Source organism: Onychostruthus taczanowskii, unplaced genomic scaffold (assembly GCF_017590055.1).
Source record: "Onychostruthus taczanowskii isolate IOZ18803 unplaced genomic scaffold, ASM1759005v1 scaffold41, whole genome shotgun sequence".
Lineage (NCBI taxonomy): Eukaryota > Metazoa > Chordata > Aves > Passeriformes > Passeridae > Onychostruthus > Onychostruthus taczanowskii.
In genome coordinates, this window is record NW_024501571.1 from 465519 (window position 1) to 482513 (window position 16995).

Consider the following 16995-nt stretch of genomic DNA (forward strand, 5'->3'; position numbering starts at 1 on the left):
TGTAATTAAAAGCAAGTCACATTTCAACAGCATTCAGGGAGGAAACACTTATTCCTCGCTATGTGCTTGTCTTCTAAATACTGCATACAATGTTCTTCAAAAGTCTTTAATTTATTTGCATTCATAACAGTTTCTCCAAGGAAGCTCTGTGTTGTTATGCCAAAATTTGATGCTAGTGTACACAAACTCTAAATTACTTGTTTAGAAACAGAGCAAGCAAAACAGAGTGAACTTAGGTCTGTATGTCTTTGATTAGGGACTTAAACAGTTTAAGATTTTAACATTTTTCCTACTATTTTTTGCTTGGAAAGATGGGAACCAACCAATGCTGACTAAAACAAACAGTCCTAAAATGAGTCCTTTTTGTATTGAGTGGGAATGTTGGTTGGTATTATTAGTTAGATCAGATCACTTTATGCTGAACAATCCAGATAAAAGTTTCTATTTTATTTTTAAATTTTATTTTATTTTGTTCCAGAAGAACAACTGTTTTTAGTTTTTTCAGGTTTTTTTTGTTTGTTTTTTTAAAGAAGCATGAGTGCTCTCTACAAAGAAATGATTTCTGAAGACTGCAAAAGATGATCCAGAAAATTTCAATTTGGTGCACAACTTTCTCTACTGGCATCAAAAATCATGAGGAAATGCCAGGTGTTTGCAACCCTAGAGGAGCAGATCTGTCTTCTGTTACTAAAAAAAATAAAATCAGGAGAAAGTGGCAAAAGCATAGGCACTCTTTTCTACCAGTTACATCCTAAACAGTCAGATTTCCAAGCTGAGAGTACTGCATGCTTGCACCTGAGCTAGGCTGCAGTGGAAAGGGAAAAGGAGGCCGCCAGTAACATTGCAGCTGTTGCTGTAGGCTTCACTAACAAATTAGTAGGAACTTAAGCTGCTATCTACTTAACCTTGAATTACAGTGGAGCTCTTAAAAGAAGACAGGTGGCTCTGAGATGCTGTTCTTATGAACATGCAGATGTGCCTATACTTTGACACCGGAAGATGTCAAGCTGAGAAACAATTAATTTGTGATCCAGATATACTGAATCACAGAATGAGACTTCAAGCCCTTGAGTGTTATAGAGAAGTTTTTACATTAACAAGGAAACCCACTGTGAATAGAACTGAGATTAAACTGTTTACTATATAGTTGCTAAGGGATGTGTATCATCCAGCTTCTATCCCTTTAACAGACTGTTCAAACATTCCTCTATGGCTGTTATTATTTCTGCTAGTTGTTTACCTTGTCGTGTTGAAGAGGCCAAATATCACTGGATTTTTGTTATCACGAGTTTGCAGCAAAAACACATCCTCTGTAAAATTTAAATGCAATGTTATTGTTAAAAATCTACTTTTCTCAGCCTACCAAAATAAAATGAATCAATTCTTAAAAGCAGAATCATATTTTTATTTATTCCATTTAATTTTATGCAGATTTTAATCTTTTCAAAACAATGCAGTACATAAAGGAGTAATTGGTGATGGTGAACTCCATATGTGCAGAACTTCATTTACATTGGAAACAACACTAACCACCATTCCCTGATAGTGAATACAAGTGCAATATTTGACAGTAAGAAGTTTTATCATTAAGGTGTATTATTTTTTCCATGGTTTCTAGTTGTTTGCTGGCTAGGATATTTACCTAATTCATCAAAATGTGTATCAATTCCATTTCTCCCAGGCACAGAACAAACTAGTCTGGTTTTGAGGAAAGTGCTCCATTTATTGACGAGCATTCGCTGGCCTCCCATGTCATTCTGTGTAGAGAGAAACAAATGCCAGTGGTAATATGAATGAGTAAGTCTAGAAGCACAAACATCTCTGATGAATTAGCTGCTCATTATAACTTCTAATGTCAAAAGCATCCATTTTCAAACCACATGTTTATTACTAGAATTATTTTTCTGGAGTCAGTTTTCAAGTAGGATTGCACTGATCAAGTCCAGGTCTCATTAAGATCTGTGGTTTCATAAGAATTTTTTAATTCTGCACCACATCCCTGGATAGTTTTAGCTATACAGCTGTTGCAAAACTTTTTTTTATTGCTCATTTTTGAAAACTAGATATACTGAGCACATTACTGAAGTTTAGCTTTGCTTTAAGACCTCAGTGTGGGGTTAGTTCAATGTATCTGGAAACGGAAGCCCTGAATATATCTATAGACCTGGTGCAGCTGAGGCAAGTCTGAGGCCATTATTTACATGGTTTTCTAACAATTTCAACAACTTTAAATAACACCTGCCTTGCTATGGCTGTGTCACCTTTTCCTTGCTCTTGCAACTGTTGGGACTTTCAAGAAAAGAGAACATTTAGTACTACTTGCTTTAGGATGCGTCCTCAATCTGTGGTCTTAAATTCAAGATCTGTGTAACTGGTTGTTGAAGGCTCTGCAATAGGCTTGTAAAACTCCGCTTACAAACAGAGATCTGTTTTCCTTAGAAAAGTAGATATATGCAGAATAGGTGCCTCTGTGTTACAAAACCTGTTACAGCTCATATGAAGATGTAAAGCTGCAGGAAAAAAGCCAGTTCTTGAATCACCAGCCAGGTATTTTTTGTATTCACTAAATCAAATCTGAATTATGACATACAGCTGTGAAGTTAATGGCCAGATAAATTTTGGAGAAGTGGAAGAGAAAGGTCAGTGGGATTTTCGTTTAACCCATAGCTAGAGATAAGACTTCCTGGTGGATATATTGCAGAGTAGGGGGAACTGTTAAAATAATCTATCCAGGCATATATTCAGAACAGAAGCCAAAGAATTCCAGCTTGGATCTTGATGCAGGTTGAAATTCAGAAATCCAAGTGTCTTTGTGAACATTAATGTCTGAGTCTGCAATTTGGTATTTCACATACATCAGATGGTTTTAAATTATACAGGAGTACCTAAGAAAGTTTAAGGGGCGGTATGCTGGTGAGCATACATGACAAATACCACTTATTGAGGTGATAGAAAATAATTAAATTGTATCTTGTTCTTTGCCCAATAGCCTCTGAACTATCCCCTAAACTATATTCCCTGCAGTTAGGAGCGGGAATACAAACTTTCTTTTTAAGCAAAATGAGGTGTTAAGAAATAACCTTCTCTTTCTTTCCTTAAATCAAACTGATGTAGCCCCAGTGGGAAAATGGGAGAGCTCCTCTCATCAACCTTACACTAGCTGGTTATTAGAAGAGGAAAGCACCCAAAATTCCTCAGTGTTTAGAGAGCACCAATATGGGCAGCTGGGAGATCTAATGTTAACAGTGCTCCTCTCCAGCAACTGCCCGAGATCTTACAGCTGTGTGTGGGGCCAGGGAGCCAAAAAGAGATGAGATCAACACATCAGGAGGATGGCCCCACTGGGAAATGGAGTATAGAACAGAGCAGTACAGGGAAGCAAAATCGTTCCTCATGATCTTTATGCCCCTGGTAAAACTTAAGTCTGTTTGTGATAATTTGCTGGACAATTCATCATTTGTTCTAGTTTCTTATCTGCACAATCAGAGAAAGGTTCTTACCGCACATACACGTCCCACTCTGGTATATATGGCATGAGTGCTTGTCTCAGCTTCCAAAGCTTTCTCAGTAAAGAAGAAATATACTTTGTTATCATCGTGGTCTTCATTGTCAGGAATCATGTATGAGCCAACGAATTTTGGTTCTTTAAAAAAAAAACAAAAAGGAGTTGATTCAAGTAATTAAAATACTGCCTTATTTTTTCAAACCTTAAAATCAGCCTATAGCAATGTAAAAAATAAAATTAGATATAAGGGCTCTGTCAGTCAGAAAGCTTTTTAAGGGCAATTGGGTGATAGTAAATAGTAAAATAGTTACAAGAAATAGTAAAAAAAAAAAAAGTTTTTTTGGTAGGTATCTGTAGAACATGTGGAATAGATAAACGTCAATATATTTTTACATTTTCAACTATTTTTATATCTTCCACTGACAAATTAATATTCCTTTGTATTTTTGCTAAAGACAGTTTTCCAGTCCCATTCTCTGTGTTTTACACATTTTAATTTGAACTAGGCTAAAACCCCACACTGATATTTGCATAGTAATCTGTGATCTCATGCAAACCAGAAATGGTCTAGCCATCTGAAACAGCTCTGGTTTCAGCTCCTTCTCCGCCCCACACCTTTCAGCAGGCGCTCATTGTCTGGCTCAGTGCGAAGATGGGCCACGCGGTTCGTGGAGCGAAACACGGCAGCGTCTCTTCCCCAGTAGTCACTGTAGAGACCAGTAAAAAGTTCACCACCTGCAGACCAGACATCATAATAAAAACCTAAAATGAAACGATTTGGTGATACTCCACATATTAATTTCATTGCACGTTATAGGAATCATATTATAAATACTGTATGTGCTAATGATTAGGCTGAGAGGTTTTCCAGGCATCCTACTGGGACTGTTCCACTTCACCTGGAATAATTACAGTTTGGGAATCACTTGCTGGCTGAGGGGATTCTGTGTTCAGTGGACACAAAAGAAAGAGACTATTTTTCCCTGGTCCAGCAATAAGTTGTTTTCACAGTATTGAAATATTTACCAGCACAAGGACAGAACCTGAGATTTCATCCATCCTCCACAACTGGTGATTAATTGTTCTTGAAAAATTTATGAAAACAGAAATTGGGTCTTATTTTCAAAGGATTTAGATGGTACTCACAAATTAACAATCATCATAAATTTTAGAAATAATACACTGAATGACAGACACTGTTGAAAAATAAATATGTATATAGGTACAATTTAATATGTTCAAAAATCAATCCTATCTCTGACCTATCTTAATTTGTGATATTGGATATATTTTACTTTGGGAAAATGCCATCCATACTTCTACCTTTCAGTTTTGCATGGACACTATTCCCCTTAACTTACCAAGCATTAACAATAACTTATTTCATATCCTTGTTGAGTTGGACTACAAATTTTTTAGCCCAAATTTAAGAAGCAGGCAGCTTCAGCAAGCAGTTGTCACTAGGTGGCATCCTTATGCTAGAAAATAACACAAAAGGAATTAAACTGCACAAGGGAAGGAAAATAAATTATTTCCAGTTGAAGGCTAATCTGAGTGGAGTGACACAGCTTCCTGCATCCTAATCAAAATAAACATGACTGATACACCCAAATAATGTTTGCTGTCACTTATAAAGGATTTTAGCAGAAAGCAAGAATTTTGTTTGCAAGTCTCCCACCAAGTGCGAATCTTGTTTCTTTTGAGAGAGACACATGAATTGAATGGTGGCATAATTGTGAATGATTATTCTGAAAAGTTAATATTTTGGCAGCTGGGGCTGGCTCCAACACCTCTGCTGAGCTGGAGCTGAGCATAGTTTTGCCTTAGGCTTCATCATATCCAGAATGGTTATTGCCCTGGAAAATATATGGTTGAGATTTACTGTAAAATATTGGCAAGTGAAGCAAAATGTAAGTATAAATTATAGCATCCATAGAAATGAAGGTTGCCCAAAACTAACAGAGAACTTTATTTTTTAAACAGCACAGAGCTGCCTAAACTGTAGAATTTCCCAGTGTGTTTATAACTTTACTTGTTTTAAACAATTCCTAATTAATGAGTTATATTAGTCATATATGCCCCTTTGGGGATTCCATTGGGAAATATGTCAGACTGGCTAGTGTTCATTTTAGTTTAGGTGATGTGTAGTGCAAAACTGGACATTTTATCTTTTCAGAACTATAATGAATCTTGGAAAATGCATCAGTGTAAGGTAAATGATTCATCACATATTGCCAATGATCAGGATTGACATCTGTGAGTCCAGATGTGCCCAAGTTTGAATATGAAGTATATTCCTTCTGTTTGACATAGGTATAAAATGTTATAAATAACTAACCTCCTGATATGGCATTCTATTGTATACTGAAGAAGTTATGACTGATTGTACCTGTGAGATCCTGAGGGGAGAAAATGGAAGTCCCAGTCCTGGAGAGATATTGTTCCATGAAAGATATTTTACAGATACAGAAATAAAGTCTGATTTTCACATTGAGCTGTTACTAAGCTAAATATAAGTATCATTTGTGAGCCAATATGTCACTTCACCTAAGACCAAAAATGGGACAATACTGACAAATGTGATTGTCAAATATCTCAGCACAAAAACATTCAACATAATGTTGAATAATAATTCCAAGATATTTTGTGCTTTTGACACTAAGAGGATCTTCTCTTGTCCTTTTCAATAGTCTTTTGTATACATGTAAGTTATAAATTTTGAACACTGCTAGGTTTTTACAGGTGCTGACCAATTCCAGATTTAGAGATAACCTAAGACTGAGGCTTGAAGAATTCTGAAAAGATTTCTACTTTTTTCTCCTCCCTTGAAAAACTACTAACGCATACCAATTCAATGCTGTTTTGGTTGCAGGGTTTCATACTGCTGCACATCACACTGATGAACCTCCACCTTCCAGTGAAAATCAGCTGAGTAACTTCAGAGACATTCACGACTCCTCCTCTTTTCCAGTCTAACCTTAGCTGTATGTTAAAATCCTAAAATTTAAGTTTTGTTAATCAGGTTAACAGCCTGGTTAATCATGTTCTAAAAAGAATAAAAAGTTTATTCTTTCCTTATTTAAGCAAACAGAAAACTCCCATGGACCTCAAAGACCAATTTTAGCTCAAGTGATACACTCATACTTTTTACCTAGCATTTTTTCATCTTTTAGCTAACATCTATTCAAGCTAACAAATATAGCAAACTTCAATGGAGACCATTTTAAAATACCTTCATTTTGCCTTTTATTCAAGACAAAATATTAATACATTAAAATACAAACTTTTTCTTCTAAACCCTTCAAAATTCCTAGGTGACATCCCTAAACCAAAACAGATTGAAGCATTTAAATTAAATTACTCATACAAAAGATTTCTATAAATAGGCTGCTACCACCTTAAAGGTGGCATGTTTTTTGTACCTGCATGAAATTGGAAGGTACAAATGCAAACACAAGATATTATTCATCAGTGTTCTTTTTAGTGTAAAATGGAAAAATTACTTTATGAATAAAGCATTAGAATGTAATGAGTAGAACACAAACTGCATCTTTCATACATTTCTTTGACTGTCAGTCAGTTATTACTCACATGATGACTGAAATCAGAAGACTAATTCACATTTTAGAAAAATGATACCTTTGGCAGTATGAAAACAGAAAATTTAAAAAAACCCCTATTGTTTAACTGGTAAACTAGTATATCTGTATATTTGTATTTTCTGTCTTTCATTCAGGTATTTTGTCTTTTGTTTTGAGAAAAAATGTGTTTTTGTCTAGACTAGAAGAAAAGATACAAATACCTAACTTTTAAAACTGTAAAAGCGGAAAATACTTTTGGAATGGATTCCCTGGATATTAACCTATTCAGATGTACTTTAGGTTTCTCACCACTTGCTTCTGATATATTGCAGGTAAGAATACATGGACATAAACTAATTTCTCAGCTAGTGTGCTCTAAGTTAATCAGTGTGCAAGATCTGGTATCAAAAATAGTTTTGGCTATTGAAAGCAGATGGGGGAATAAAAATCCAAAAGTTTTATATACCATTGAGCTAAACATAAACATTTTATTCAGTCTGTCTGCCATCCAACTTCCATTCTGTTTCCTGATGCTGGCAATAAATTAGTTGTTCGTATCTTGAGGAATTCATCACAAGCTACTTCACTAGTGGGTCAGATAACCTACAATAATGCTTAGAACAGCACAGATATTTAATTTTAAAGCCAAGTCATGAACTGTTGCTTTCTTGGATTGGGTATCTTAACTCTTGTGCTGAAATACATAAAGAGATGGGGAACAAGAGATTATCTTTCTTCCTAAACTAATCCAGCTAAATCTGGTCCTAAATGGTTATGGTGCAAATGATCTTTCAAGATAATGATTTTAAAATCATATAAAACTTTATAAGAGGTATGTAAAGTTTTCTTGTTAGCCTAATCCTCACTGTTAGTCAATGGCCATGCTGGTGTAGGTGCTGTGTTCATGTGAGGGGCCGAGGTGGGAGAAGGTTTTGAACACTTTCCTTAGTAGGAAGAAGGTGCTGGCGTGTGCTTTTCCAACAGGTTTGCATAAAACCTTTTCAAGGACATGCACATTGGCTGAACCTGCATGAGAGAGTGCAGACAGCTCTGGGGTGCAGCCTCCAACATCATGCTGACTTCATACCTGGAGAAGATTTCACTTTCTAAGAAAATTGATGTGCATGATGAAGAATTAAACCTCCAAGCATTGGAAGAAGGACTGGAAGACCAGTCCTGGAGGGTGCATGGTGTAGTTTGCTTCTCCTGTCATGGGGTAATGTCCATCATGAGCTGAACTCAGTGCTCATCTAAATGAAGAAGCATCCCTTCCTTCTCAGTGCATTTGGCATTAGAAATCTTCTCATTCTCAAATGTCAGTTAAAGATTATTACTCACTACGTTTGTATCTAGGTCTCCCAACCTTTTCAACTGGCTACCTGCAGAGACAAACGACATACATCCTGGAGTCTAAGGTGCAGCATTTTATTCTGTGAACTGTGTGTCTCTGGGTAGTAGAAGTTTGTAGAATAAAATAGAATAAATGGAAATCCAAACTTCTTTAAGATAATCTTCCTAAGTGTTGAAAGTGTATAACTCCAATAGTTAAAAATATTAAATAATAAATAAAATAATAAAATATTGGAAGAATTTTCTTATGCTTTTAAAATATCATTGAATGACAACTTGAAATTATAGAATTTCCTAATGGATAGCTAGAAAAATAGCCTCTACATACTTTGCTAGTTTTGATGAAGAGGTCAAAGTTAGTCTGTTTTTTGGTGTATCAGTGATCTGAAAAAAAAATTATTTTCTCCTTTTAATCTTGCTACATTACAGAATTTTTAGTTTTGTCAGATATCTTTGTCAATGGACTTCCAAGACTCTAATCAGCCTTTACCAGGGAAGGGTAAAGGAATTTTTTTCTCCTTCAGATAAAAATATGAGGATCCATAGGACCTCCCATAATTCAGGCAAACTCTTAAAGCTCAGTGGGACAATCTGGCTTCCATTTAAGCAAATAAAATTCACATTGATCTCACAGTAGGAACATGATCAGGTTAATTTATTTACTTAGTTCTTTCTGAGGAAAGGTTAAGAAGGACTTCAAGATTAGACCTGTGAGGTTTCAGGCCTACAGCAATTCTGTGAGTCTTTGTTCCCAGGCTAAGCTGAGACTGGAATCTGTCAAAAACTGTAGAAACAATTTAGGAATAAGGGTGGGATAAAAGCATGACAATCTGTGCTTCATGGATTTTGAAGGGTCAGGCAAAATACAGTGTGTTTTTCTGATTCTTCTATGACTTCTTAACCCACTAACTCTTAAGAATTAGAGCTCTAATTTACTTTTTAAAATGAAATTAAAGGATATTTTGATGAATTGCTGCAGTCTGAAAGATTTGTCATTACTACTGAAGATTCTTCTTTTAATTAATTTGTTAATGTAAAGGAATAAATAAACCTAGCATGTAAAAACACAGCTGTCACTCATGACCGATATTTCATCACCACCATGGAAACCATTGTAGTTAATCATCAGAGAATTTAGTTGCCTGATTTTAAGATGCAGAGACAAATGTAAATATCAAAAGGGCCCTAAAATCCTCTTTTTTAATCCCTGAAAATAGAAAATTTATTTAATCTTCAGCTTCTTTTTCTAGCTCTTTATTTTAATCTATATCCCTTTTGAATGCTCAGTTTCTGTTCATGCTTTCTAAACCCAGAAATCCTTGTGCTACTCCCTAACTCCATCGAGCTTTTACTGTTTACCTGCTGTTCCAGGCTATTTTTAGTCATTGTACAGTTAGTCAATAGTGCCAACACTGTCTTTGCTTCATCTCACAAAATGTTTTAAGAAAACATTTTGGAGGAAAGCCCATATGGTTTGCTATATCACAGCTCCAAAGATCCCAGTCCTATAGTGCTACACTTCCCATCAAGGCCCAGAGGAGCACTATCTTAGCACAGTTTCCTGGCAAGGCAGAACTTAGAATGAATTCTATTTTTATATCTTTTGAGTATGAGATCAACTCTTCTAACACAGAATCACCAGTTTGCGATAGTTTTGTTAGAAGGCAGTATTGAAATGAAAAAATAAAAAGCATCTCAAAAATGGTAATTTATATAATCAATAAAGCCTGATATAAAAACATTTAAATTCACATTTTTACAGGGTGCTTGTCGCTCAGATTCATCTCAGTAGATGAAAACAAAAGTGGTGTAAATGGCTAAGCCAGTCATGCTTCTTTGCTTTTAAGGAAAGCGGGAAATTATTATTTCCATAATTACACAACAATCAATTACCTTCAGGATGGCACATGTCATTCAACATTTCACTTCAGTGAGACACCCTTGCTGTAGTTAATGCTGCCTGGAATGTAATATTAATGTGGGCAGCACCACAAGGATTAAGTCTGACATGTGGAAGATTGCAGTGGAAGGCTGACAACACTGGTGTGCTGAAGAAAGAGACTCAGAATGACAGATTGACAGGACTGTGAAGCTTGTGACATAAAGATCATTACCAATTAAGATAGAGGTGAAGGAAGAACTGGGGTCAAAAGGGCACCTGCCTCGTCCTCTCTCAAATTTGTGCGATTCCAGTTGAAACAGATGATCCTTAAATAAAATAAAAAAAAAAAGACAGAGAACACCATAAACCCTACAGGCAAAGAAACACAGTCCTTAGTGGCAAGCTTTAACTTTGTTATACCTTTGTAGAGGATTGACTTCATTAGGGAGAAAACACAATTATGGTTGCTCACTGATGTACTAGTAAAAAAAATTCTCTGGGTTTCTACAAATCACCTTTGTTGTGCACTGCCCAAAAAGAATCAGAAAGCTATGCACTAAAATTGCACTTTTTTCATTTCTGTGGGATTAGGGAGGAAAGATTCCTCTATCTTTTCTCCAAATTATCTAAACATTAAATAGATATCTCACCATGGAATGTGTTTTCCCCCCTTAAACAATTTTTTTTTTCCCAGTAGTTATTAAATATATCAGACTGTGTTATCTTCTCTTCATAGCTTGGAGATGTTTATATATATTCTTCATAGAAGTATGTTTAGGAATGAATCCCCAGTTACAGTTTTCAGAGCAGATGTGATTTCTTCAGTGGATTTAACAGAATATGGGTATAAAAAATATTGGCAACTTGGTTTAAATTGTCTCTATAAGGCTGTAAAGACTGAGAAAGAATTTACAATTTAAATTTTCATTTGCAATGGTACATTTGTCTCAGCTTTCACAGAAAAGCCCATTAATGTCTGATTAAAATATCAAGTGAGAGCACAATATTTTTAATTTAGATGTTAACAGAAGAGCATGCCAAAAACATAGAGAAAGGGGAAAATAAAAGGGCAAACAGATAGAAAGCTATGAAAACTTGATTAAAAATATGCCACGCAGCCATCAAGTGTGTGACAAGCAAATATTTTGATAATTTAGTAGTTCCAGTTCTTTGTGAAGTTTTACTCAAAAGCCCACTGAAATGCAGATTATATCAACATATTGGATAAATGTAACCTACCTGTTCATTAAACTAAGTCTCAGGTTCATTTTCCTAATATATGAGACAAATATTTTGTGAGGCATAAAGTTACATGCAACAGGAAACCAAATCCCCCAGAATTTTGAGAAATACTTGTCTCAGTCTCTCCCTTACAGAGCACATTATCAAAAATGTCCAAGGGACTTTTTAGTCATAAAAATCAAGTTTTATTAGACTGGACTTTTCACATATTTATTAGACTAACTCAGTATTTGCACAGAAAAAAAATCTTGATAATCTAAAACTTAAATATACTCAAGCAAGTACAATTGCCCCAGAAACTAAAAAGATGAGGACCAAAGAAGCAGAAGGTGGAAAAGTGAAAGATAAAAATAATAATAATTATAATAATAATAATAGTAGTAAAAGATATAAGGAAAGTGAAAAGTTGTAGAGCTCTTAGTTCCCCCTGATTGACAAATAATTGAATCTTTATTTGCATTTAATTTAAAACAGTAAATCTTAAATTTGTCATAAGCCCCTTGACTTCAAAGGATTATTCACATCTTAATCCCCAGATCAGACAAGCTGGTGTACCTGTCTTCCATTCTCAACTGTCTAAATCATACATGCAATTTTGCAGCAACTTCTGGTCAAAAAGAAACATTCCCAGTAGTTAGAGAGCTTATACAAAAAATACAAGCTTATACAATATAATAGAATAATAAAATAAAATAAAATAAAATAAAATAAAGCAAAAGCCATATACATTTTAGATTATGGACGTAAATCTCATGAGGTAACAAAGCACTTATAATCTCACCTGTCCAGAAGCTTCTTTGTTGGCCTAACCCTGGTACATTAGTGCCTGGTTGTTAAAGCTGATGTAGCAGAAAATAACTGTCTTGGGTAGAGACTGATGTTGCAGGAATATTGTTTTATGCTGTATCAGCAACAATTTCACATCAGTAGTAACTATTCCCCCTCTGCTGTTGGGTAAATGTCAAACAATGAAGAAATATTTCCCTGTGTGTGGAAATCTCAGTCCCATTCCATACTTTTCAAACACCACATACCATGTATTTTTCAAGACTAAATACTGTAACATTTTGAGTCAACAATGGATAAAAAAAGAGTGAGGTGAACTCAGGAAGGAAAAGAAAAACTTTCTGAAATACTGAAAAAGTACTTGGGAGCCAAACGGCATAAAAATTGCTGTAAAGGAAATATTTCTAAAACCCATCTGAAGTTATGTATTCTCTAGTTGGGTATTCAAAATAAAGTTACTCATTAAATAGTTTCTCCAGGACCTCAACTAAACTATTTTTCAGTGAGTTGGCTCAATAAAGATTTAGAAGTAAGTGGAGAGACAAACCAAGAGTTAAAAATTCATACATTATTCTTCTCTTCCTGGTGCATAGTTTGTGGCTCTCATTCGGTCCTGTGTAGGGAATAGAAACTGAAAGCTTTCTTGCTGTTGGAGGAGACATGATTCCACCAGATCATCATAAAACACACTTTATATTTTGGTCTTCCCCTGATAAAATGCCACTGGTCCTCGCAGCAGGGAGATGTGGCCAGTGGTGGAGTCTCCTGGATGATGAAGAAGAACTTTTCATCCATGTGCACAAAATAGTACCAGCACAACGAAAAAGTTACTAATGTAGTTAATAATTTCCCTGAGAACCAGAATTAAATCAATAGTTAAGACAAACCCATCTCTTTTAACATTCATAACATGAATGTGTTTAGAACAGCTAACTATATGACTGTGGAATGAAAATGCTAAACAATATGCATAATATTTTTTCATTGTCTGGAATTTATGAATAAGGATTGTAGCCTAAATACATAATCTAGTGTTAACACTGGTGGTAGACAAAAAAATTGGATTTCAGTGCAATTTGGTGGAATTTTTAAGAGGAGGTCACTAGTTTTGATATAAAGCAGGATGTGTATCTCATAAATGCTTGCAGACTCATGTAACTGTCTGAAAAGTTGCTGAAAATGTAAGCAATGACTCCTCCAAGAGAGATTTTCCACCTTCAGCTTTTAGGACAGCATGCCAAATATTCCATGGTTGCAATAAGTTATTCCTATCACGGGGGCAAGTAACTGAAGTTCAGGTGTAAGATGTGTCAGCTTCCATGGGATCCCAGTTTAAATGAAATAAGCGTTGCACATTAATAATCAGCTTTGAAGGCTAATTCCATAATTCTAACCCTCCTTGCAGTTTTTGACATGAAATCCCCTGAGAAGCATCAGGGTAAAACTGACAGTTTCCTCACAGATTATACAGCCCATCAATTCAACATCACAATTTATTTTATGGGCATTTTTCAGTGGTTAGGGTAAAAACTACGCAAAAGCACATATGGAGGGCTGGGAGTGGAATTACGTGTTTCTACATGCAGCTTGGGAAAAGAAATGGGCTTCTGGGTTTGATTTATGATACCAGTGACTCAGGAAACATAATAGACTTTCAACTAATATTAAAATAATAATGTTATTTCAAAGAAATAGAAGATATTTTCAAAGCATCCAGCATTTTGCTACTAACTTGATATGAATTGATAATTTTAGACAATGAAGGCTAGAATAATGTAGGCTATACACAATAGTGAAAGAATAGGTCAATCAGAGGCATTAAAATTTAAAGACTGAATTTAACTTTTGTTGCAGAAAATTGCTTTCACTAATGCCAAGTGCTGCTTTGCTCCAGGTCAAGACAACACTTATGCATGTGATTAATTTAAAACATATGCTTACTTCCATTCCTGTTCAGCATAGTACCTAAGCCTATTCTGAACATTAATACAATAGTTGTATCTTTTCACTAAACCAGGGACTTAAAGATACAGAGGTTTCAGTTGTGTTTTCCTAGGATATTATTTTTATGAGAGAAAAATAATTTGATTTTCTGTGAGAATTTGTGGTGTTTTGGTTATTTCACTTTAAATTATATTATTTTCCACACAATAAAAAAAGTAAAACATATCATACTGGCATTTTTTAAAGGAGAATGAAACCATTTCATAATCTTTAGTGATACTCTAAACTGTGTATGCATTTGTTACAACAGTATTGACATGGTCTGCTCTCAAGGAGGCCTGTGCATTTTCGTGATTGGCAAGGTTCTTTGGTTTGTTTTGGGTTTGTTTTTTTTTTGTTTTTTTTTTTTTTTTTTTCGTAACAGGTCCATATTGTTTACCTTGCTGGATATTAAATCATATTTAGAGTACAGTAGGGAAAACCTCTAAAGATTTTTTTAAGATTATTTTTAAACACTGGCTATACTATTCACTACTAAAAAACCTCTAAATTCACTACTAAAAAAACTCTAAAGCACTGGTCAAAATTCTTTCTCAGCTTTAATCATCTCCTAGTTCTTCAGTTTAGAGTGAGAATGACATTACATGCAAAAGCTGTTTGTTACTATCCATTTCTAGTTGTCTTTTTTTGAAGACAACTAGAAAAAGGAGGTTCATATGCAAAGTGAACTGACAGGGAAAGAATAAAAATAGAGAAAATAGAGATTCTCTCCTTGTGCAAAGCTATGAGAAACATTCTCTTAAAATTGTCAATAAAGCCACATGGGGCTAGTGTCATATATGTTGCACTCTTTTTTATATTCAAGCAATTCTTAAAACATCAAAAATGGGAGTGTACATTGCACTTCAGCTTTTGTCATGGTCAAAAAATTTCTATGCATTCACTCAGTATTCAATCACCCACATAAGAAAAAAAATCCAGTTACACCAGTGAAATGCTTTACAAACCTCATCTTGATTTCCATTCTCTTTCACACTATAATGGTTTTAGTATCAATTCACATATAAATTTACTTTCTTTGCAAATATTCTTTTGTTTTGTATAGTCTCAAAATAGTATTTTTCACATCTTTTCTCTTTCTTTTATACTTATCCTTACATTTTTATTTCAGCATAGACAGACACACTGAATACACAGTACAGAGGCTTCTTTTAGGAAGGATGAACCTTGACTTCCCCATAACAAAAAAAAAAAAAAAAAAAGCTGAAAGATCACAGAACATGTCTGTAAATCAGCAGAAAATATAATTCAGATATAAGTCTCCACAACTCCATGACCTGCCTTAATTTATACACTTGCCTCATCAAGAGGGCAGGTGGTAAAAGAGATCTACAAGAAAATAGTTTGTCCTTGTACAACAGCAGGAAATAACTTAGTGGTTCATACCTGAAAAGGTGTCTCATATTATTTAGCCCTTTGTATTTAAGCAGACTAAATTCTGTTGCTAAGAAAAATGCGCATTAGCATTATCTGATAAATATAGTCCCATATATTAGCTAGGTGTCTAATTGCTACAAAGCCAACTAATTCATTGAAAAATTAATAATCTAAACCCAGTGGAATATAATTGAGTTTATATAAAGGAACCTGTGCTCCAAATACTTACAATAATACTAATAAGTTCCTATTGCAGCACAGTGCTCTATTTAAGTCACCATAAAACAGGCATACAGGTATATGGGTGAGCAAGACAAGGATGCTCCAACAGGGAAAGAACTTTGCATGTAATGTCTTCTTTAACTAATCCAAACATTAATTTTCAAAAGGATCTAAGCACTGGCAAAAAATCTCTTCTCGTTGTCAGAGGATTACTAACTTTTAAAATAACACCTTCAGCATTCAATCAACTTTATTTTCCAAGCCAGATAGGGATACAATATTAGGAATAGAGTCCTCAAAAACTGTCTGCAATAGTCAGGTCTCTGCTATTTGACATAATTAAGATTATTTGGGAGGTAGTATTTCTTCTGAGGATCTGTTTTCAATCCTCTTTACTATCCAGTGACATACTGAAAAGATCAATCGCCCTATGGGATGAGAGTGCATAAAATATTATAGACATTAAATCCTCCCTAAAAATTCAGATGCATTTTTCAGGTCTGTGCATTTTATTCCACAGTTAAATGATTAAGACACATTGGGCTCCAATCTGAAAATGTGTTTGAAATCTGGAACTATGTCAGACTGGTGTCTGAGTTTGCAAAAGGATTAGCAATTTGTGACTTGTGTCAAAATATCTGGCCTAAAGTGACAGAAATAATATATTTTCCTGACTTAATGAATGTGAAAAAATCTGGCAAAAGAAAAAAAGATCCCACCACAGTGCACATAGAAATCAGAGGTATTTACCCTTAGCAGCTCATAGTGTTTCAGCAGAAGTGATTACATTGATCAGAATTTTAGAAGGGACACCTTTGTGTGACCTTGAACTGGTCACATAAACTCATTAGGGGTCTTATGGCAAAGAATAGAGCCATTAGAAATGTTGATTATATTGCACTAATGTGCTAGTTAATATGTATGAAATTTCATGGACCACATAAAGATTCTCTAAAATTAAAATGTATGAGCAGCAGTATATGGTGATATAGTCTTATAATCAAGGGAAGGAGAAGGTAGAGTCCACAAATGCTGAGCAAAAGTGA

At 34.8% G+C, this 16995-nt stretch overlaps 1 protein-coding gene across 1 annotated transcript in view; it reads right to left on the bottom strand.

Moving 5' to 3' along the window:
- The window catches only part of SEMA3E (semaphorin 3E), a 125691-nt gene that overhangs the window by 21673 nt on the left and 87023 nt on the right, over window positions 1-16995 (bottom strand). The window contains exons 5-9 of the mRNA XM_041413378.1: window positions 10551-10644; window positions 4121-4240; window positions 3501-3643; window positions 1643-1757; window positions 1241-1310 (exon numbers count right to left, since the gene is read on the bottom strand). Of these exons, the coding sequence (XP_041269312.1) occupies window positions 1241-1310; window positions 1643-1757; window positions 3501-3643; window positions 4121-4240; window positions 10551-10644 (542 nt within the window). The remainder of the gene's footprint in view (window positions 1-1240; window positions 1311-1642; window positions 1758-3500; window positions 3644-4120; window positions 4241-10550; window positions 10645-16995) is intronic.